The sequence below is a fragment of the Ictidomys tridecemlineatus genome, chromosome 5, assembly GCF_052094955.1.
Source record: "Ictidomys tridecemlineatus isolate mIctTri1 chromosome 5, mIctTri1.hap1, whole genome shotgun sequence".
NCBI lineage: Eukaryota > Metazoa > Chordata > Mammalia > Rodentia > Sciuridae > Ictidomys > Ictidomys tridecemlineatus.
The window spans coordinates 109,303,554-109,326,959 of NC_135481.1; the positions used below are offsets into that span (position 1 = coordinate 109,303,554).

Below are 23,406 nucleotides of genomic sequence, written 5' to 3' on the forward strand. Positions count from 1 at the left end.
CTCTTCCCCCAGCTTCTCCCGATGTTAAAATCTTAAAAACCAGGAAATTAATATTGATAATATACTATTAACTGCAGACCTTTTTAAATTTCCCAGTTTTGTTTTTGTATTTTACTGTGTAAGCTTTTTAATTTTCCTATTTAAAGGACTGAAGTTTTGGGCCGGGGATATAGCTCAGTTGGTAGAGTTCCTGCCTTGCATGCACAAAGCTCCAGCACCACAATAAATAAATAAATAAATAAATAAGAACAAAAGTTTTAAAATATTTATTCTTATTTTATGATTATACTTTTAAATGGTTAAAAAATCAAATAATGTTTTGTGGCATTAAAGTCATGTGTGATTAAATTCAATTTTCATATTTTTTTTATAGTTTGTTTTTAATATCTTGCTTAAGACACGTCTAAGTTTAGATTATTAAAATTTCCTAAATTTGTTTTCTTCTAGAAGTTTTATGTTTAGCTCTTCCACTTAAATTCATAGTCCATTTTGAGTTAGTTTTTTTATATGGGGATATAAAGGTCATTCTTTTGCCTCTTCATATCCATTTGTTGAAAAGGTTATCTTTTCTATATTGAATGATAAATACTTTTTGAAAGTCACTTAACCATATATGTGGGTCTATTTCTGAACTTCATCTTTGGATCTTTTAATCTATATGTCCATCTTTATGGTCATACAACACTGCCTTTTTTTACCATTGAATTACAGTAAGTCTTGGAATCAGGTAGTATAAATCCTCTATTTTTACATTTTCTTTTAAGCTTATTTTAGGACTGCCATTTTAAGTATGTTGTAGTACATGATATAATGATACAGGTATGTTATTAGGTCAGCAATGCTCTGAACATTTCTTTTTCAGTCTTTGTTTTGAATAGTTTATATTGCTATGTTTTTAAATTCACTAATATTTCTTTGGCAATATCTAATTATCTGTTAATCCCAACTGGTATATTTTTAATAAAAGACATTTTATTTTTCATCTCTAGAAATACAATAAAAATCAAAACAAAGAACTGCAAGTGTGGGGATTTTTTTGTGATTTTCACAGTTGATATTCGTTGCCATTTATCAATATTAAGAATATCATTAAGCAATGAATTTTTGTTTTTCAGCTGCAGTAGACTGCTCAATTCCAATAAGTGTGACTACCAGCATCAAATGTAAGTAATTTTTTGACATATTGCCTCTTAAAAAGATTGTGATAAAATACCCACAGCTTAAAATTTGACATTATAACCATGTTTAAGTGTTCGGGTCAGTTAGTATATTTATATTTTGATAGAACTAATACCATCATTTATCTCCAGAACTCTTCATCTTGCAAAACTGAAATTTTTATATCCATTAAATAATAACTCGACCTCGTAAGGCCCTGGAAACCACCATTCCCTTTTCTGTCACTATGAATTGTTCTTCACTGTCTGCTTTGTAACTCTATGAATTGCACTATTCTAATTTTCTCAAATAAGTGGTATCCTGCAGCATTTTTTTTTTTTGCAACTGGCTTATTTCATTTAGCATAATATTCCCAAGATTCATTCATGTTGCAGTGTGTCAGAATCTTTTTTTTTTTTTAAAGGCTGAATAAAATTCCATTGTTAGCAGATACTACATTTTATTTGTCTTCATCGGTTGATGAACACTCGAGTTGCTTCCACCTTTCAGCTGTTGTGAATAATGCTGTTGTGAACAGGCTATGAACATTATGAATAGTGCTTCTATGTAAACAAGAGAAACAAACATCTCTTTGAGATCCTGCTTTCAAATATTTGAGGGAATATCCCCTCCCCGACAAGAAGTAGAATTGTTAGATCACGTGGTAATTCCATTTGTGATTTTTTTTAAGAACTAACCTTCTGTTTTCTATAACTGCTGCATCATTTTACAGTCCACCAATTTTGCACAGGAGTTGCAATCTCTCCATATCCTCCCCAACATTAGTTTTTCTGTTGTTTGATAGTAGCCATTTTAGAGGGTGTTGACATATTGCCTTTGAGAAAGCCTTTCTAACTTTTAAAAATTTACCTGTAAATAAAAGAAATCTATATTGTATTTCTAAGTTTAGGAATTGGGAATTAAGCCCATATTTTGCCACTAAATTACTATATGACTTTGGATAAGTTATTTAACTTCTTTGGATTTTATTTTTCCTACATATACATTTGGATGGTACTAAAAGGTTTGCCAAAGTTCTAGAATTATACTCATTGCCCGTGGCTTGTTAAGATTACTAGATGATTTGTTATAAATACTATAACTTTGTGACACTTTTCTCCAGATAAATATTGGCTATGATTTATATTCTAATAGCCTAAGTGATAAACATGTAGTGATATGTACTTTAAAAGTCATTGATTTTTATGTGGTGCTGAGGATCGAACCCAGGGCCTAGTGCATGCTAGGTGAGCGTTGTACCGTTGAGCCACAACCCCAGCCCTATAGAAATCTTTACTAAGGAAATAATCAAACAAAAAAATGAAATTCATATTTAAAGATCTGAAGGTTGACATTTGAGGCCTTTATTTCAAGTCAAGTTGGAAAAATGTGTACTAAAAATAAACAGAGCTAGGGTGTAGCTCAGTGGTGGAGTGCTTGCCTTGTATGTGCTAGGTTTATATCTATGTTCTTTTGTGAGTTTGATCCCCAGAAAAGTAGATCATAGATATATCACAGCCTGTGATTATCTTACTAGTAATCACAGAAAAACTAAAGCATTATAAATTTTAAGCTTAGTATTTTTCTAAGTTAATTATTTAACTTTTTGTATAGTTTGAGAAAGGATTTCTATGTTAAAAAATACTAGCCCAAAGTGGCCCATTCTCAATGGTAAATGAATGAATAAGGCATAGATAAGAATAAGAACAAAGATTAGAAAATGCCCTTTGAGTGCAATTTAGGAAAGATTACAAACGGTAGAAATGGTTAGATCCATCTTTTCTTGTGTATCTTCTTAGGAATAGGTTGGACTTAAGGTGAGCTACTAGACACCAGCTGTCATTCAGTGAACACAGTTTCTTCTCAGTTTTATGCTTGGCACTTTATCTATCTATCTATCTATCTATCTATCTATTTATTTATTTATTTATTTATTTCACCTTGGTGTGGTGCTGGGAATGAAACCCAGGGCTTTACTCTTGCTAGGCAAGTGCTCTGCCACTGAGCCACTTCCCAACCCCGAAGTTTGTTTTCATCCCTTGTGTTTGCAACAGACCCTAGTGGTGTAGATACTCATATCGGAAGGAATCTTGGAAGTCAAATAGTTTTTATAGGAGGGAAAAAGTCATTTTAGACAAGAAGAGAGACCTTTATGTACACATTTAAAAAAAATTTTTTTAGTTGTAGATGGACACAATACCTTTATTTATTTATGTGGTGCTGAGGATCGAACCTAGTGCCCCATGCATGCAAGGCAAGCATGCTACCACTGAGCCACAATCCCAGTCCTTAAATATATATTTTTAAAGATCAATTTGGCCACAGCACACAAGTTATGGGCAAGTCATTTTGCCTTGAACCTTACTTTTTTATAAAATAAAAGGTAATGAGATCATCTTTAAAGGACTCTTCCAGATTTTTTTTTGATGAATTAAATTCTTTTAGTTGTAGTGTGACATAATACTTTATTTTATTTTTTCTTTTTTTATTAGCTACACATAACAGTACAATGATCTTGACAATTCATACATTTGAATCAAATGGGGTATAATTTTCATTTTTCTGATTGTACAGGTTGCAGAATCACATTTGTCATACAGTCACCTATATACATACAGCAATCATAATGTCTATTTTATTCTGCTGCCCTTCCTATCCCCCCTTCCCCTCCCCTCCCATCCCTTCTCTCTACCCAACCTAATGTGACACACTTTTTTTTTCTCTTCACAACATCATACATGTATTCTGTATAACGATGAGGGTCTCCTTCCATCTTCCGTGCAACTCCCCTTCTCCCTCCTTTTCCCTCTCACCTCTCTTCCCTATTTAGTGGTAATCTTCTTCTCATGCTCTTCCTCCCTATCCCATTTTGAGATTTCTTATATTCTTCCAGATTTTTAATTTTCTAGTTTTTCTTCTGCATCATATTAGTAACTTTTTTATAGCACACACATACAGACACACACACAAAAAAAAACCTGATTTAATATTTACAAGCTTTGAAAATCTAAATCATTTGAATTAAAATAGTTTTACCCAGTTTTCAGTGGAGCAGAGAAGTCTTTAACTATGTGTCAAATCTAATTGGAAAGCTTTGCTCAATTTTCATACTGGTATTAATTTACTGAGTAATAGTTTTATAAAAGAAGATTATCTTTTTTAAGTTGTGTAATAAAAAACCTGAAAGCATATGTATAGTTGAAATCTTAACTATACATACAGATTACCTTAGTTTGCTTTTTAAGCTTATAGAAATTTTTATAAAGAAATTCTGATTTAGGATGATTTTCAACTTGAAATTATTTTGTTTACTAATTTGGATTTCTAAATCCATAAAAAGAATGTTAGATTTTTAATTTTATATGAAAATGCATTATCTTACCAATAGTCAACCTTCTATTTAATTTTGAAATTTGACTAGCTTAATCATTACACCAGTTTTTCTTTATACAGTGATATAGCAATTCAATGCCTGACTTAAAGCACACCAGAAAGTATAAATTCATTTTCTGTTTGCTTTTTTAAATGAACAGCAGTTAAGAAAATGTTTTTAAAATGTAATGGCTTTTTGAACTTGTTTGTTTTGAGGTCAGGTCTCCCTGTGTTGCCCAGGCTGGCCTTGATCTGGGCTCAAGCAGATCTTCTGCCTCAGCCTCCAGAGTACCTGGGACTGTAGGCATGTGCTACCACACCTGGCTATAACATCACAAATAATTTAACATTTTAATAGCATATGATGCTATTGACAATATATCATTTGGGAAGAAGTCTGGACTAATTGAAACTCTGCGTCTGGCAGTTACATAGTCACAAACAACATGTTGAATCTTCATAACTCTATGAATATCTACTAAGGAATTACTTTCTTAGGCCCTTAGGCTTGCTCACATCAAGTTTATGCTCATTAGTTAATCCTTTTAGAATTTCCATAAATTTACATATTTGTCAATATTTCTCTTCATTCAAAAAACTATATGGATTTTATTTATATAGAATAGTGTAAATATTTTTAGCAAGAAAAATGTATCATTTTTTTATTTAGTGTAACAAGTACAAAAATTAAATTTTCTATCTTGTTGCATATTTTTAAATGTTTGTTTTTCACCTTAGATGCAGACCAACAACGAAGAGAGAAACTCAAAAAAGAATTAGCACGATATGAAAAAGAGTTTAAATTAACTAAAGCTGCATTGCAGACCAATTCTAAAAATAATTCCAAGTCATTTTTTAACACCATATCAAAGGTAAGATTATATTTTTACTTTTTAAAAATTTTTTTATTTGTTTTAATTAGTTATACATGTCAGTAGAATGCATTTATGCACTTTGATATATTATTTATAGATGGGGTGTAATTTCTCATTTTTCTGAATGTACATGTTGCACTCAGAAAAATGAGAAATTATTTTTCATTTTCAATTCAATCATATTGGTCATGTAGTCACATATATGCATACAATAACAATGTCTGTTTCATTCTTCTGTCTTTCCTATTCCCACCTCTCCTCCCCTCCACTCCCATCACTTCCCTCTACCTAATCTAAGGTAATGCTATTCTTCCCTAGTGCCCCCCACCTTATTGTGAATTAGCATCTGCATATTAGAGAAAACATTCAGGCTTTGGTTTTGTGGGATTGGCTTATTTTGTGTAGCATGATATTCTCCAACTCCAACCATTTACTGGCAAATGCCATAATTTCACTCTTCTTTAAAGTTGAGTAATATTCCATTGAGTATATATACCACATTTTCACAGACATAATTTTACTTTTTAAGGTGAAACCTGACTTTGTGATAACATTCTGCTGTAGGTTAGGGTCAGCAAACTTTCACTATCGAGAACTAGATGTTTCATATTTTCTGTGTCTTGGGCCACACAGTCTCTGTTACAACTATTCTGCCACTGGGAAGAGTCCATAGACAATACATAAATGAATTGGCTTAATGGTGTTTCACTAAAATTTTACTAACAAAAAAGATGGTAGGTGAGCCACAACCCCAACCCCCATTGATTAATTCACTTAATTAAACCAACCCTGTGTTCATAGAATAATTAGCTAGTATATTTTAAGAATTATATCTGTGTTGATGAGATTGGTATATACTGTTCTTCCCACTGGGCTCTCCATAAGAGTTTATGTAAGATGGATACTATTTCTTGCCTGTTTGAAAAAGTGAAGCTCTCTAGTCCTAGAGTTGTCCTTGAGGAATGGTTGTTAGTTTCAGATTTAATGTATATCATAGATGAAGAACTATTTTATTTCTTTGGATGTGTGTGTGTGTGTGTGTGTGTGTGTGTGTGTGTGTGTGAGAGAGAGAGAGAGAGAGAAGGAATGTACTTGTTTCATTTAAATTTATAGACGTTGCCCAACTACTCAGAAGACTGTTAACAAGAGGATCACTTGAGCACAGGAGTTAAGAGGCAACCTGTGCTACAGAGAGATTCATTATTTCTTTCTTTCTTTCTTTCTTATTTATTTATTTTTTAGTTTTAGGTAGACACAAAATCTTTTATTTTTTACATTTATGTGGTGCTGAGGATGGAACTCAGTGCCTCATGCATGCTAGGTGAGCACAATACCACTGAGCCACAACCCCAGCCCCTCCTCTTTCTTTTTTAAATAAGGTTTTTTTACTAGAAAAGTATTGCTCAATAATTAGATTTTGGAGACAATGTTTTTTAAAAAAATTATCCTTAGAGGGGTGTGTGTGTGTGTGTGTGTGTGTGTGTGTGTGTGTGTGTACTTAAAACAGGTGAATAGTCTCGTTGGGTGTTTGATTTTTTTTTTAATTGATCAATTGTGAAATTTAGAGATGTATGTGATTCTTTGAGCAGAAGTTTCCCGAAGAGACCATGGGCATTCATAATCTTGTTATACCTTATATCAGAACTATAATTGCAATTTATGTTATTAGTTGATGGCTTTTTTGTATAAACTGTCAAAAACTACTAGTTCATGAATTTATAAATGTACCCCCAAATATTTTAATTTCTGCAGGTTTTGTTTTCAGAGTGTAAGAGAATAAAGTAATTGTTGAAATGCAAAAAAAAAAAAAAAAAAAAAAAGATGGTAGGTCAGAGTTAGGATGCCAGCTATAGTTTGCTGACCTTGGCTATAAGGTTTTTTGTGATTCCCTTTAAACTCTAATTTAAAAAGTCCTCTCTTATTCCTAGTTTACTAAGAGCCCTCCCCCACTTTCTCATGAATGGATGTTAATTTTTTCTAATGTTTTTTTACATCTCTTGAAATGATTTTTCTCTTAATCTGCTAATGTAGTGAATTACAACACTTTCTCATGTTAAACTAACTTTGCATCCCAAGTATAAACAGAACTTGTTCATGATCATGACCTTTTTGTACATTGCTGGATTCAGTTTCTAATATTTTGTTTACGATTTTGGCATCTGTTATTGACATGGGCCTTTCATTTTTCTTTTTTTTTTTTTTGTTCCTCTGTCTGGTCTATGCTATCCTATAAAATAAACTGAGCAATCTTCCATCTTTCTCTGTATGCTAGACTAGCTTACATAAATTTGAAATTACTCATTCTTTGAATTTGGTAGAACTCAAAATTTACATTTTTAATTTTAAAAATTTCAGCATCTACAAAAATAGAATAGGTAATGAACCCACATGTTCCGTCACCCACACGCTACAACGACCAGCTCGTGGCCAGTCTTCCATTATCTGTGTTCCTGCTTACTGCCTCCTTCTCAGGTTATTTTGATGTCAATTCCAGATACTATATAATTCTACCCATAAACATTTCAGTATATATCTAAAAGGTAGACTTTTTAAAACCATAACTATAATACCATGCTTATATTTTAAAATTAATAAGAATCGTTTAATATCATCAAATATTAAGTATTGCAATTTCCCCCATGGGCTCATAAACATTTTTGTTAGAAGTAGTGTAAAATTTCAATTAATTGACAAGTTTTTTTAAATTCATAGCTTTCTCTCCCCACTATATTTTATCCTTGTATAATTTATATATTAGGGAGGAAAATGGGTTATTTGTCTTGGCTTATGATTTTTTTGTGGACCATTAGGTAAGGCAAATTTAGGTTGTGGTCTTGTGTGGGGATAGCATATGACTTCAAGTTCTCAAATGTCAGTGGTTCCTTTCCACTTACTGCCAGGATTCAAGATAGGTCAGTTTCCTTGTTAGTCACCTCACTGGGGCACAGCCACTGAGAATATCCCAGACATGCACACATGGGCTGGGTCCCTGGGCATTGTTTTCTACTGCTAGCACCCATGATGTGGTAAAATATTGCCTGTCTGGCCAAAAAAAAAAAAAAAAGATACATATATATATAGTACTTGGAACATGCTTACCATGTACCAAGTACTATATTTATTTTCCAGCTCTTTTTATTGCAGATGCAGATGTGATTTATCAGTAAGCAGAGAGAAAGATTAAGAGTATGTGTGACATACTAATGAGTCTGGATTTTTGCCCCTTGAGAAATATGGGGAAGCGATAGAGCAGTTGTGAGGCTACATCGTCATCATACACATTGTACACTTCATAAAGACAACACTGGCTACAGTGAAGGGTGGGCTAATTATGAGACAGTTGTAGTAAGCTGAGAAGGAAAGTTAAGACCGAATCCTAAAGCAGTGTAGACAGCACAAGGAATACATTTAAGAGATATCAGAAAGGAGAATCCCTTGACCTTGGTGACTGATTCAGTGCCTTGAAGGGCAGGAGGCAAGAGTTAAAGAAATTCCCAGGTTGGTGACTTGGGCACCTAGGGGAATGGCAGTATGTCATTATTGCTGTGGTGACAGCAGGATGAAGTGCGAGCAGGCTTCTTCAGAGGTGGGGATACCATAAGGTACCAGTTCACTTCTTGGGACATGTCTGACTTGAGGTGCCTTTGAAGCATCCTAATATATTCAGTAGATAGCTGAATAGATGCATCTGTGTTAGGAAAGAGATGGGGGCTGAAAATAGATTTGGGAGTCATCAGGGGAGCAGTGAATATGATGATAACCCCCCACCAAGATTATTTTCTAGATAAAGGACCAGAAATAGAGCACTTCCTTGAGAATAAATCTGCTCTATGTTCTGTAATATAATTTGCCATCTGGGAGTCTGTTCATCAATGTTTGACTCACCAAGTAGCTTTTCATTTTTAGTGAATGTATTTTTTAACTGAAAATTAAGATATTTCTATGCTCCAACATTTTGAATATAAATTAGTAATTATATTTCAAGATAAGAATGGGGTTTATTGAAAACAAAAATTATACATTTCAATATGTCTATGTATTTTTATGTATCTATTGTGTTTATAAAATATAAAGAAAATATATTACTTATATATTACATTTTTATTGTCTGTAAATGTTTTCTATTTGTTTTTTTCTTTAGCTCCTATAAACCTATACCTTGTTTGCCTCCATAAAAGTTCATTTGTTCTTTATATGTTTTATTGACTCCATTTAGAACTCACAGTAATTTGCTTACATTTTTGATAAGCCTTGAAGATAAATATTCTAGACACATTCGAATCATTTTAAATTATTAGTTTGAGCCATATATTTTGACAATTTGATGGATTTTTTATTAACAGACACAACCTATATTCACTGAAAAAACTGTTATAATTAAAAAGAAAATACTCATTGGCTTTGTGGCTCACGCCTCTCTAATCCCTGCGACTCAGGAGGCTGAGGCAGTAGCATGGCAAGTTTGAGGCTAACCACAGCAGTATAGTGAGACCCTGTCTCAAAATTTTAAAAAGGGCTAGCATGTAGCTCAGTGGTAGAGTGCCCCTGTATTCTATCCCCACTACCACAAAAAGAAAAATGAAAGAGGAGGAAGGAGGGAGAAAGGAAGTGAGAGGAAGGAAGGAAACACTAGCTTTGGCCTCTGGATGTCAGGGCTGTTTACACACATGAGATCTTTTCTTCTAATTGCCATACTCCTAGGCTACTTTTCTTCTCACACTGACCCACATGCAGTCACTTTCAGGACCATTCTAAGCCCTTCCAGACTTCCACACAGACTCATGCACTACTTAGCCAGGGATCCAGTTCTACTCACACTAGTGTGGCACGTACTTTGTGCTAGTAAGACTAATGAACGTCATGTGGGTATGTTCTCTATTTCTGATAAATATAGGAGACATTTTTAAGGCAGTATAAAAATGCTTTCAGTATAATTTGAGAAAAAAGTTATATTTTTTTTCTAAGTGAAGTATGTAACAGTGGGAAGCAAGAGGAATTCATTTCTTTTATAAAACATAATTTAAACTTTTTTGCAAAGCAGCGTTAGATTTTCAGATAATTATATCCATCCTATTCTGCACTTGAATTTATTTAACTATTTAAAAATCTGACAGTTGGAAAACCTTTCTATATTATTTCTTCTGACACTTATCTCTGAAAAAGATTTGGTATCTGTTATTCTATAATTATAAAAGCAGGTAGGTGTTCCTGATATGCAAACATGATGAGTACATAAACTCTGTAATGATTATTACTTTACATAAATTCTGAGTCACAGGAACAGTTTACAGCAGATTACATCAGACTATAAGGGTGACATAACAGTGAGTGATCAGAGTACCACCAGACTTTTGGGTCTATTAACATATAATTGGTGAATTCTTCTCTGTTTTCAGAACTTTACCATGATCTGCTATTCAATATGTGGTGAATTTACTAGTATATTACATATTGCTGTGCGAATATCTATGTAAGCTTCTGATCATTGTAGCTAAAAGAAACAGTTATACCCTCAAAAAAGCACATTAATACAGTTGATTTGATGCTGTGTTCTTGTTTCTAAGGAAAGAAAAAGTAGGAAACAAGGTAGAGATTGTGAGATATGAAAATTCAGAAAAGTTTTATGCTTTCAGTCACTTCTGAAGCAGTTTTTTCCAGCCCATATCAAACAGAAAGAGTATATTTCTATTTCTTTTTCTTTTTAATGTGGAAAATAAACCCAAGGCCTTGCATTTGGTAGGCAAATACTCTATCACTGAACCATGTCCCCAATCCTGTATTTCTATCTTGAAAAGACTCTCTTTGGTAGTTCATTTTTAGTAAAAATCCACTACTGATAAGAATTTCTTACAGTAATTAATGCCTTATTCATTTCTGTTTGCTCTGACCTTACCTTATTCTATATAAATAATTCCTATGATATTTAATTAATAGCCCTGTAAGCATTTTTTTTAGATTGTACTTAGAATTTTCTTTCCAAGAGCCAAACTCTTTGAGTATATATGCTGTAATGTGATCCTAGTTTGGGAACACTTTTTAAAACTTTTTAATGCCCTGGTGATTCAAACTTGAATGCCACAATACTTACTTGTTTTGGAAAGGAAAAAGGTGACATGACCTATTTTAGAAAGTAGTCATAATATCCAGTTATCTGCGGTTTCTTTACTTAGAAATTGTTAGCTGACCTGTTCATTACCAGAAAAGAAATTTAAATCAGGTTAAGATTCCTTGTGCTGTAAAAAAAAAATCTAAAACTGCATAATTTTCAAACAAATTTTAGAAACAGATGATACATGGTAAAGAGCTTAGGTTTGGCCTTGGTTTGAATCTGTGAGACCCTGAACCTCAGTTTCTTCATTTATAAATAAAGAGGGGATAGGGATTTAGCTCAGGGGTAGAGTTCTTGCCTCATGTGTGCAAGGCTCTGGGTTTAATCCAAAAAAAAAAAAAAGAGGTGGGGGGGTATAAATTTACCACTGTTCAAAAGTTGATGCGCCGAACAAATGAGTTATACGTGTAAATTAACCAGGAATCCCCAACTATGTGAATTTCTAATGCAATTGACGACTCAAATCAAATGTTCTTAGCCCTCAGGGGAACCACAAGACCAGAATGTGTTAATAGAAGAAATGAATGGATCTCCATCCTTTGAGCAGTCACTCGTACCTTCTTCAGAGAGACTACACCTAAGTCTACCTAAATCTGATAAAAGCCTCATGAATGGTGTTGAGAACTCCAGGTCCTCCCCATCCTGCATAGATTATGTAGCTTCTCGCCCCAGGAAGCCATGCTCTGGAAATATGTATGGCAGAAGGCCCAGGAGCACATTCCCAAATTCCCATCGCTTTCAGTTAGTTATTTCAAAGGCACCCAGTAGGGATCTTTTGGATAAACATTCTGAACTTTTTTCTAATAACAAACAATTGCCATTCACTCCACGCACTTTAAAAACAGAAGCAAAATCTTTCCTGTCACAGTATCGATATTATACACCTGCCAAAAGAAAAAAGAATTTTACAGAACAGCGAATGGAAGCCGAAACCCAGACTGAATTAAGCAGGTATGGCACTTCTGAAAATAAATTAATTAAGCCATATTCTTTTCTATCCATTGTGTACCTTATGTGCCGGACTCAAGGTCTGGTGAGACCATTTTGATTGTAATGAAATTAATGTGACTCTTCCCTGTTTTTTCTTTTGTTTTTTTTAAATATTTTTTTTAATTGTAGATGGACAGAACAGTTTTATTTTATTTATTTATTTATTATTTTTGTTTTTGTTTGTTTATTTATTTTTGGTGGTGCTGGGGATTGAACCCAAAGCTTTGAGCATGAGAGGCACTCTACCAATTGAGCTATATCCTCAGCCTGCATTTATTTATTTTTATGTGGTGCTGAGGATCAAACCCAAGGCCTCACATGTGCCAGGCAGGTGCTCTACCACTGAGCTACAACCCCAGCCCTGACTCTTCTATATCTCATTAGATCTATCAGAGGAATTGTTTTTAAAAAAAAGAAAGAAAGAAAGCTGTTAATATTGTGGAGTTCTTTATAAATATGAATGTTACAAAATTTAATTTATTATTCAAACAGTTCTAGAACTTTTGTATGCTTTTAATTATACTTTCAGAAAATCCTTAAAATATGTCATCAGACAGCATTTGTGTAAATATGCATATTGATTCCTGTTAAAAGTAGCAAAACAATGGCTAGGAGAGGATGTAAAAGCAACCTTTCATGCAGCCATCCCTGTGCAGATACTCAATCTTATGCAGCAACAACAGCCCAGAATAATTTAGGCAATTGGTATAATGTCTGGAAATTAAGTATGATTTGCCTCATACAGTAATGGTTTTACATACAGTAATGCCTGATAAATATTCATTAAAAATTTGCCAAATGATTAAAGAAACAGATTTTATAATTATTACATAAACACTTTGATACTAGTATTTAGTTATTTTAGAAAATAAAAAGCTGACTAGTACTCTTTCATATAGATATTTATTCAGTTATATATCATATAGATAGGATGTGCAGTAATATCAGATGATCTACATATATTAAATAAAATTTAAGAAATTGAATCTCTGATAGAACTTGCCAAACGGGGGAGAACTGAGGAAAACAAGTGTATTGTGTCCTTTTATGATTATGTTTATGAATGTGATATAGATAATAGTCCCCTTGTGATTGTTCTACTCTATATTTGGCTGAAATCTAGCTACTATTCAAAAAAGTGGTGGAGTTTGGGGGTGCATATGTACTCCAAGCCCCATATCTATTTTCTGATTATATAATTAGAAATTACACATTTTATAAGAGTAAGTAAATGGATCTCATTCTCTTATGTTTATTTTTTTATAGACAGAAAAGCCTTTTATAGTGCTTATACTTTAAAAGAATAATAATCACTTCTTCTTAAATATTACAGCTTTAATTCTGATTTTGATATAATTGAGACTAAGAACTTGACAGATTCAAAAGTCAACACAAAGCAGGTAATAAATATAAGATCTTTTTTGCGTTGCCACATTTGAATTGCAGATGCTTTAATCTCTCAATATATAACTATTTGGAATATGATGAATAGTCTCTTGGTGGCACTTGTTGTATATAATATAGCCAAAAAGTAAAAGGTTTGCCTATTTACAGTCCCCTCTGAATGGCCAGATTGGTCCTGCTGAATCCAGGAAAACATTTGTTATTAGCATATAGATGGTTGGTTGTTTGCATAGACAGATGGATGAATAAAATACACTGAAGTATTGTTTTAAAAAATGCAGACTTGGACTACAAAAGTTATAGTGCTTTTACTTTTACTGGATATTTCAGTTCATTTTCCTTGAAATTTGCTGTATTTTATTTCTGCTTTCATAATGCACATTTGAAGCAAATTATTTATTCTTTTTATTATATTCCCAGGCATCTAATTACATGACGTATAGCACCAAAGAAGAAACGACCCCTTTACTTTTACAAGGGAATGACTTAAGGTGGCACACTGTTAAAGATGGTGCTCTGCAGCCTTCTTCACAAAGGTAACCATTTACAGGAAAATTATTTTAGCTGTCTTCATCTAATTATTTTTCTATATAATAGACATATAGTATTTACAACAAAAGTACTATAGTTATATGCTTTAATCTCTTATAAGATTTAGTAGCAGAAGTAGTTTCACTGAAGAAGTTTTACAAAGTTAGGTGCTAAATAAAGGTTTTAATGAATTGATTTTGTTTTTGCATTAATAAAGGAATAAAAGACACTAGTATATTATTTGTTATCTGTATTCATATAAAAAAGGATTTTCCCCAAGACAGTTTCCTGACAACTGGTGTTAACCAATTTACATGGCATCAGTAAGACTGAAGAACCTGACCATTTGAGGAGTCATAATTGATGATTTTGAATAGCCCTATATGCTACTGCTTCATCTGTCCCTGCTATGTGGAGGCACTCTTAAGGAAATACTGATCATGTTTAGTAATTACGGAAAACTAAACCTAAACAGAAATTATAGGAAACAGGTGTAGGGAACCTTTGGTAACCAGTTTCAGTTATCAACTGCATTTCCGGTATCCAAGATTGGATATGAAATGAAGTGGGTAGAATAAAGGAAAGAGTAGAGATTTTAAAAGGCAAGAATGAGTGATATGGGGTTGGGGTTGTGGCTCCACACTGGAGCACTTGCCTAGCACATGCGAGGCCCTGGGTTTGATCCTCAGTACCACATAAAAATAGATAGAATAGTAGAGGTATTGTGTCCACCTACAACTAAATAAATAAATAAATATTTTTCTTTAAAAAATGATTGGTAAGTACCAGAGCAGAAAGAAAGTACACGCCATCCCCTCAGGGCCCTGCTTCTCAAACCTCAGGTGTTTGCTAGGAAGATCTCACCTGCTAAGGGGGGGGGGGGGTGTTCACTGTTAACCTCTCTGTCCTTGAAATTCCTAGTGCTTCAGCACACATGACTTAATATTTATAAGGTGCTCTTGAGCTAGTCTGAATTGAATATAAAGAATGATTGAAATAAAGAAATATGTATCTTTTCTAATAGTTTTCATATAAAAGAAGTAATATAGTTTATATATAAAAGAAGTAAAGTATTATAATTGAGTATGCCTGAATTTTAGGACCTTGAAATTAATTAATGGTAATGTAACTGAATAATAATTTATTATGACTAGCTTAATAAAAATTTCCATAGGAAAATGTTTTCAGCATTACTTATCATTAACCTTAATCAAATTGTCATTGTATAAGGGAATTGCCATAGTATATTTTTTAAAAGGATTTTGAATTTATAACGAGATCATCAGTTTAAAAATCTGTGTATACTACTAGCTAATATTAACTTTGGCAAGTTACTTAGCCTTTTTGGTCCTTGGTGAATTTGTTAGTTCATGAGGAAAATAATCCCTAAACAACTAGGGTTTTTTTTTTTTTTTTTTTTTAGGAAAGATTAAATTAAATCATGGATATGAAAATGCTTTAAAAATTCCAAAACATAGGAATACTTATTGTATGCCCATCAAAATGTTTTGCTAAAATATTTTAACTTTTTCTTTCTAGGACAGTGTGTCAGTATACCATGAAACTTCCTTCAGAAAATAAAACCTACTCCAAGTAAGATATTTTTAACCTCTTCATTTGCTTAGTTGGAATCATGAATTAAGAATCACAAACTGCCTGCCCCTCCCCATCCTGTGGTACATGCCTGTAATCTAAGCTACTTTGGAAGCTGAGGCAGGAGGATTAAAAGTTTTGAGGCCACCTGGGTAATTTAGCAAGATCCTATCTCAAAATTTTTCAAAGGGTTTTGGGAATGTAACTCAATAGAAGAATGCTCTTGGGTTCTGTCTCTGGTTCCAAAAAAGAAATTAAGAATCACAAAAGCCATTATAAAATAAATCAGGATTGAACATTAATCTCTCTTACCACCTGTTTTAGATCACCATTCTTATAATACCAGCTAAATTTAAGAAAATCACTAGAATTTCTGGAATAACTTTCATTTCATTATCTCCAATAGCAGGTTTTCCTTGGGGCTGGGGTTGTGGCTCAGTGGTGGAGCACTCGCCTTGCACATGCGGGCCCTGTGTTCGATCCTCAACACCACATAAAAATAAAGAAATAAAATGAAGGTTTTTGTGTCCAACTAATAAAATATTTTTTAAAAAAAGAAATTTTTCCTTAAGTTAATAATAACTACCATATTTTTAAATAAGTGGTACTTATAATTATTGTTTATTTTGTAAATTAAAATAATAAAAAAGTTTTCAAGAAATGCTTATTTTTAGAGGTTCAGGATACTATTCATAGAGATGTCTAACTACATCAGTTCTTTGCAGATATTATACTTGTAGTTTTTAATGTTGTTAAGTTACATTTTTAAAGGAAAATAATCTATTTATTCTAAAACTTGGCTGTTTTTAAGCAAGCAAAACCCTGTGATTCAGTTTAAAAATGAACCTGGTACTGTGGAATGTGCTTGTAATCCCAAATTAAGAGGCTGAGGCAGGAGAATCTCTTGAGCCTAGGACTTTGAGGCCAGCCTAGACAACATAGACCTCATCAAAAAAAAAAAAAAAAAAATGTTCTCCCAGAGAGCTTCTTAAACTCATGAATGAATTCAGAACAGTAGCAGTATATAAAATTAACACCCATACAATTAGGATCAATTGTTTTCCTATACCCCAATGATAAGTCAGCTGAAAAATATTCCTCAAAAAATATAAACATTGATGTCACTTAGTTGCTAAGAAACCCAAAATAATCTATCTAACAAAAGAAGTGAAAGACCTCTACAGTGAAAACTACAGAACACTAAAGAAATTGAATAAGACCTTAGAGGATGGAAAGATTTCCCATGCTCTTGGATAGACAGAATTAACATTGTCAAAATGGCTATACTACCAAAACGGTTATACAGATTTAATGCAATTCCTATTAAAATCCCAATGGCATTCTTCATAGAAATAGAAAATGCAATCATGAAATTCATTTGGAACAATAAGAGACCCAGAATAGCCAAAGAAATCCTTAGCAAGAAAAAAGAAGCAGAACATATCACAATACCAGATTGTGTATTATACTACAGAGGTCTGGGGTTGTGGCTCAGTGGTAAAGGACTTGCCTAGCATGTGTGAAGTACTGGGTTCAATCTTCAGCACCACATAAGAAGATAAATAAATAAAATAAAGGTAATATTGTATATAATATTACTCAGCCATAAACTAAAACTAAAAAGAGAAAAAAAGAAAAAGAAAAAATTATACTACAGAGCCATAGTAACAAAAACAGCATGGTATTGGCACCAAAACAAATATGCAGACCAGTGGTACAGAATGGAAGACAGAGACAAACCCACATAAATACAGTTATCTCATACTAGACCAAGGTGCCAAAAACCTTCATTGGAAAAAAGATAGCCTCTTCAACAAATGGTGCTGGGAAAACTGGGAATCCATATGAAGCAAAATGAAATTAAACCCCTATCTCACCCACACAAAACTCAACACAAAGTGGATCAAGGACATAGGCATTAGACCAGAGACCCTGTGCCTACTAGAAGAAAAGTAGGTCTAACTCTTCCTCAATAAGACTACCAAAGCACAATAAGTAAAATCAAGAATCAATAAATGGGAAGGCATGAAACTAAAAAGCTTCTTCACAGCAAAGGAAACAATCAAGAACATGAACAGAGACCTACAGAATGAAAGAAAATCTTTACCACCTGCATCTCAGAGCATTAATCTTCAGAATATACAAAGAACCAAGAAAACTTAACACCAACAAAACCAAATAACCCAATTAGTAAATGGGTGAAGGAACTGAACAGGCACTTCACAGAAGAAGAACTACAAATGGTCAAAAAATATATGAAAAATGTTCAGCATTTCTAGCAATTAGAGAGAAGCGAATCAAAACTACATTGAGATTTCTTCTCACTCCAGTCAGAATGACAATTATGAAGAATACAAGCAACTATAAATATTGGTGCAACTACTTTGGAAAGCAGTATGGAGATTTTTCAGAAAACTTGGAGTGGAACCACCATTTGACCTAGTTGTCCCACTCCTCAGTTTATATGCAAAGGACTTAAAATCAGCATACTACAGTGATGCAACTCAGTTGACAATAACCAAGCTATAGAACCAACCTAGGTTCCCTTCATCAAATGAATGGATAAAGAAAATATTGTATATAATATTACTCAGCCATAAATAAGAATGAAATAATGGCATTTGCTGGTAAATAGGTGGAACTGGAAGATATCATGCTAAGTGAAATAAGCCAGTCCCTGAAAACCAAAGGCCAAAAGTTCTCTCTGATGTGTTGATGCTAACCTACAACAAGGGAGAAGTAAAGAAGTTCACTGGATTAGACAAAGGGGAATCAAGGGAAGGGAGGGAGGATGGGAATAGGAAAGACAGTAGAATGAATCAGACATAACTCTCCTATGCTCATATATGAATACATGACTAGTCCATATCATATACATCTACAAGAATGGATACAAATTAGAATGGTTGCATTCCATGTATGTATGATATATCAAAATATACTCTACTGTCATGGATATCTAAAAACAACTTTAAAAGTTACTTTTTGGTACAGTATTTTAATCTATTATCTGATTTTCTTATTAATTATTCACCTTATATATACTTATTCAGTAATTATTTATTGAGTATTTTTATACTTGTTATTTGTTTCTATTAATTCACTAATTTCAGCTAATTAGTATTGTCACTTCCTTATAATAGCTTCTAAAATATAGTTAATCTCATAAGATAGTATAAAAAAGAAATATGTCTAAGGGGCTGGGGTTATGGCTCAGCAGTAGAATGCTTACCTCACACATGCAAGGCCCTGGTTCTCTCCTCAGCACCACATAAAAATAAATAAATAAAATAAAGGTATAAAAAAGAAAAAAAAAAGAAATGTGTCTTAAGTATTTATAAATCGCTGTTGCATTGATGTTTACAAATTTGCCTATTAGATTTTTTTCTTCTCCTCAAGCATTTTGAGAACATAGCAAATTTTTCTTCTTAGTAAATTTCCCAACCTTAATACAAGTTGCTTCCTCTGAGCAGAAAAGGACTTCATAGTTAAAGCTCCTTCTTCTCTGGACAGCTTCCTTTTCCCTCCCACAAGGGCTTTGAGGGATGCATCTCTGCTGCTGGACATGGTCAGGAGCCAGAGGAAATGCAAATACTGCTCAGATACACTTGCTCCCAGTGGAGATCACATCTCGTTGCCCTCTTGCACTTGGTTGCTCTCTTTTTTTTTTTTTTAATTCTGTTTATTTTTCCTACTGTTATATTTTCCTCTATTATTATATTTCCTCTGTATCTTCTCACTTTTAGTAAACACTTATCTTTCATAATTTGAGAAAGTAAAAATATGTTTTATGATATTCCTCTCAAGTGATAATCCTCTCCAGCGATAATTAATGGAAGTACATTTAGAATTAAAGAGCTGTTTTTGACTAGATAGCCATGTTTCCTGTAGTTTTCAGAAAAAATAAGCAATGATTTTTCTGTTCTGTATTGCCTTCCCAGTGATGAAGAACTGTCATATCTGAGTTTCATTGAAGATGTAACAGATGAAATTTTGAAACTTGGTTTATTTTCAAACAGGTTAGATTTTTAAAATTGTGTTATTTCAGCTGAGTTGCATATTAAATGTTTTTCATACGGTGTTAATTTCTTAGTTATTTTCATACATTAAGAAATGAAAAAATATATTGCTTCTCAAGATATTATAATTGATAGCAAGTTATAGAGAATGTTTAATTCATACTCTGGGGCAAATCTACAGTTTGGGTGAATTATAGAAAAAGAATGAAGATTTTATTCATGTAAGTATTATTATATCTCTATATTTTATTCATGTAAGTATATATTATATCTCAAACTAGTAAAATTTTTGCTTCTTATTTACAAAACTGTATAATCCCATTTTACTAATCTGAACATGAGAATCCAAAGCAAGCATTCTTATTACAACCGTTACTACTTTTAGATCTGATAAAATGAGAACAAATTAAAAGCTAGATTTGCATACTGTAAGTGAAATGGAAAGTTTGCAAAACCAGATGAGGTATTGCATATCTTAAGGAAATTGAGTGTCCTGAATCTAGCTTGAACGTGTATATATATCTAAAATTTATTGGCACTAGGGTCTTCTTGATTGTGTAGCATAGGGGAGGACCCTAATACACATTCTTCATGCTTTCTCAGTTATAATTGCAATTTGCCAAGTGCAGACATTTCTAGTGAATGACTTCTGTCAAATATTTTTAAATCAAAGCCAACATTTTAATTATTGGAATAAAAAGCTAAATCAAAAAGACCCAAGTTTTCTGGCAGTAGTTACTTTTCATTTTAAGAAGTTGGTTAAAAAAATATTGCATAATGGATATAGAGTTTCAGATTTGCAAGATTAAAATGTTGTAGAGCTCTGTTTTCAAACAATGTGAATATATTTAACACTACTGAAATGTACATTTTAAGAATGGGTAAGAAGTCAAACAAAAGTTTGCATATAAAAGCATGTGTATTTATGCTTAAAATTTTACATTTTCTAGCTAGGGATATAGCTCAGTTGGTAGAATACTTGCCTCACATGCACAAGGCCCTGGGATCAATCCTCAGCATCACACACACACACACACACACACACACACACACACACACACACACACAAAATTACATTTTTCTTAAAGATGACAAGACTATTATAGCATTTTAAAATAATTGCCCAAAAAATGGAATCTACCTAAATGTTGAATAGTAAAGGTTTGGTTGAATGAGTTGTAGAATATTTATTAGAGTGAATTCTGTTCAGCAATTAAAAACAAAGTGGTAGGCCTGGAAGTGTGGCTTAGTGGTGGACACTTGTCTAGTGTATGCAAGGCCCAGGTTTCCATCCCCAGCACCATACACATGCACAGAATTGCAAAAGTAGATTTATTGGTGCAGAAAGATCTTCAAAATATATATAGTTGAGCAGAAAAAAGTAGGTATCTAAATGGTATTTATTGTTTTATTCCAGTTTTGGTAAAGAAATATGCAAGCATAGAAAAATGCCTAAGCATTAATATTCCAAAATGTTAACAGTAACTAGAAAAAGTAAAATATAGGTTTCTTGGACTTTTAAAACATTTTTATTTATTTTTATTTTTATTTTTTTTTTAAAGAGAGAGAGAGAGAATCTTAATATTTATTTTTTTAGTTTTCGGCGGACACAACATCTTTGTTTGTATGTGGTGCTGAGGACCGAACCCGGGCCGCTAGCATGCCAGGCGACCGCGCTACCGCTTGACCCACATCCCCAGCCCTTAAAACATTGTTAGATAATTTAGAACCACCAGCTCTAATGTTGGCTCATAACTTCCATGATAACATAAATCAGTTGTTTTTTTGAGGAATCATTAACAACCATTAATTTATCATAAACAAGCATGATGTAGTCAAAAGAATAAATTCTGTGGAGCCTGTCACATCTTATTTAAATCATCTTAATGGCTTGAGTCCTAAACTATCATCTTAGAGATATTGTTTTCTCATCTTTAAAGACCATTTTGACAATGCTGTTCTTTTCCTATCATTGGTCAGAATTAAAGGAAACATGATTATTATGTGTCTAGCACAAATATCTAGCTCTTTGTGGAACTTGTAGGTGGTAACTTTTAAGTTTTTATGTGGACTGACCATCAGTAGAATTTTTCATGTATAATTTAGGAAGCATTGTAAAATAGTTCTGTGAGGGGATTTTCTTTAGGGTTTTGTGTGTATGTGAAAGAAAGGGAAGGAAAAACTTCTAATGCTGCATGTGTGGTGGAGAGAGCTTTTGGGAGTGAGTGGCTTCCTGGCTTCCAAGCTGGAGAACTTGACAGTGTTATCAGAGAGGGATTAGTCTTTAGCTTCAAGAGAAAAGATCAATCCAAAAAAAAATATTTTCCATCTTTCAGTAGTTTGGGTATTATGTGGCTATTTTATATTTTCTCATTTTAAGACATTAACATTTTTATTTATCATTTTTAGGTTTTTAGAACGACTGTTTGAGCGACATATAGAACAAAATAAACAGCATCTGGACGAGGTTTGTCTTTCCTTAGAACTTCATTAGATTAATTCTAATACAGAAATTTTTATACCATCAAAGAATGCATTAAAACCAAGCATTTTTTCCCTTGCACTTTTTGTGGGGGTAGCGGTGGGTGAAGCAGGGGCAATGGAAAGGAATGCATTAACCCTGCTGAGATGAGCAGCCTCACAGACAAAAGTTATTCAATTTGATTAGTTTAACTGGTGTGATTACTCTCATAATTATGTTATTATTTTCTTAATACTAGGGAAAAATGAGACATCTGCTGCATAGCCTGAAGATAGATTTGGGCTGCACATCTGAGGACAATTCAGTACAGCTAAAGAATGTCAATATGTTGAATTTCCTTAGGACTGTGAATTCAGAACAAAATGAATTAAAAAATGAAAATGTTTCAGTAATTCAACAGGAAAACCAACAATACCGAAAGGCTTTAGATATGTTATCATCTGCACCAAAGGATGAAAAAGAGATGTTCTCTCTATCGAGTGAATTTTTCTTACCCGTCTATGAATCAAAGTATTCAGAAGGGGTTATAATTCAGCAGGTGAATGATGAAACAAATCTTAAACCTTCAAGTTGTGATGAAAACAATCCAAGTATTTCAGATGATTTAATAAACCAGGAAACTTCTGTGTGTGTCATTGAAGGTGATAGTGACACTGAAAAGGTTGATAGTGACACTGAAAAGGTTGATGCTTCAGATGAATTATGTTGTCTTAGCACATCACGCTCCCAGCCTGTGCAGTTCTCTGGTGTCAGAGGTAACCCTAATCATGACAAGGAGTTATCAGTGCTTAAAATCATGGAAATGAGCATTGAAGACTGCCCTTCGAATGTTTGACCTTCATTAATAAATGTTCCTCAATGCCAGTAACCCAA

At 33.1% G+C, this 23,406-nt stretch overlaps 1 protein-coding gene across 7 annotated transcripts in view; it reads left to right on the plus strand.

The window, feature by feature from the left end:
* The window catches only part of Spata7 (spermatogenesis associated 7), a 33,160-nt gene extending 9,754 nt beyond the window's left edge, over nt 1-23,406 (plus strand). For 5 of the 7 annotated variants that reach the window (XM_005321301.5, XM_013356789.4, XM_040274725.2 and 2 more), the window contains 9 exons: nt 1,116-1,163; nt 5,269-5,402; nt 11,993-12,465; nt 13,838-13,904; nt 14,329-14,444; nt 15,979-16,032; nt 19,974-20,051; nt 22,461-22,518; nt 22,772-23,406. In XM_005321301.5, the coding sequence (XP_005321358.2) occupies nt 1,116-1,163; nt 5,269-5,402; nt 11,993-12,465; nt 13,838-13,904; nt 14,329-14,444; nt 15,979-16,032; nt 19,974-20,051; nt 22,461-22,518; nt 22,772-23,368 (1,625 nt within the window). In that variant the 3' untranslated portion in view covers nt 23,369-23,406. The remainder of the gene's footprint in view (nt 1-1,115; nt 1,164-5,268; nt 5,403-11,992; nt 12,466-13,837; nt 13,905-14,328; nt 14,445-15,978; nt 16,033-19,973; nt 20,052-22,460; nt 22,519-22,771) is intronic. The other 2 variants (XM_013356791.4, XM_040274724.2) reach the window with 2 other exon arrangements.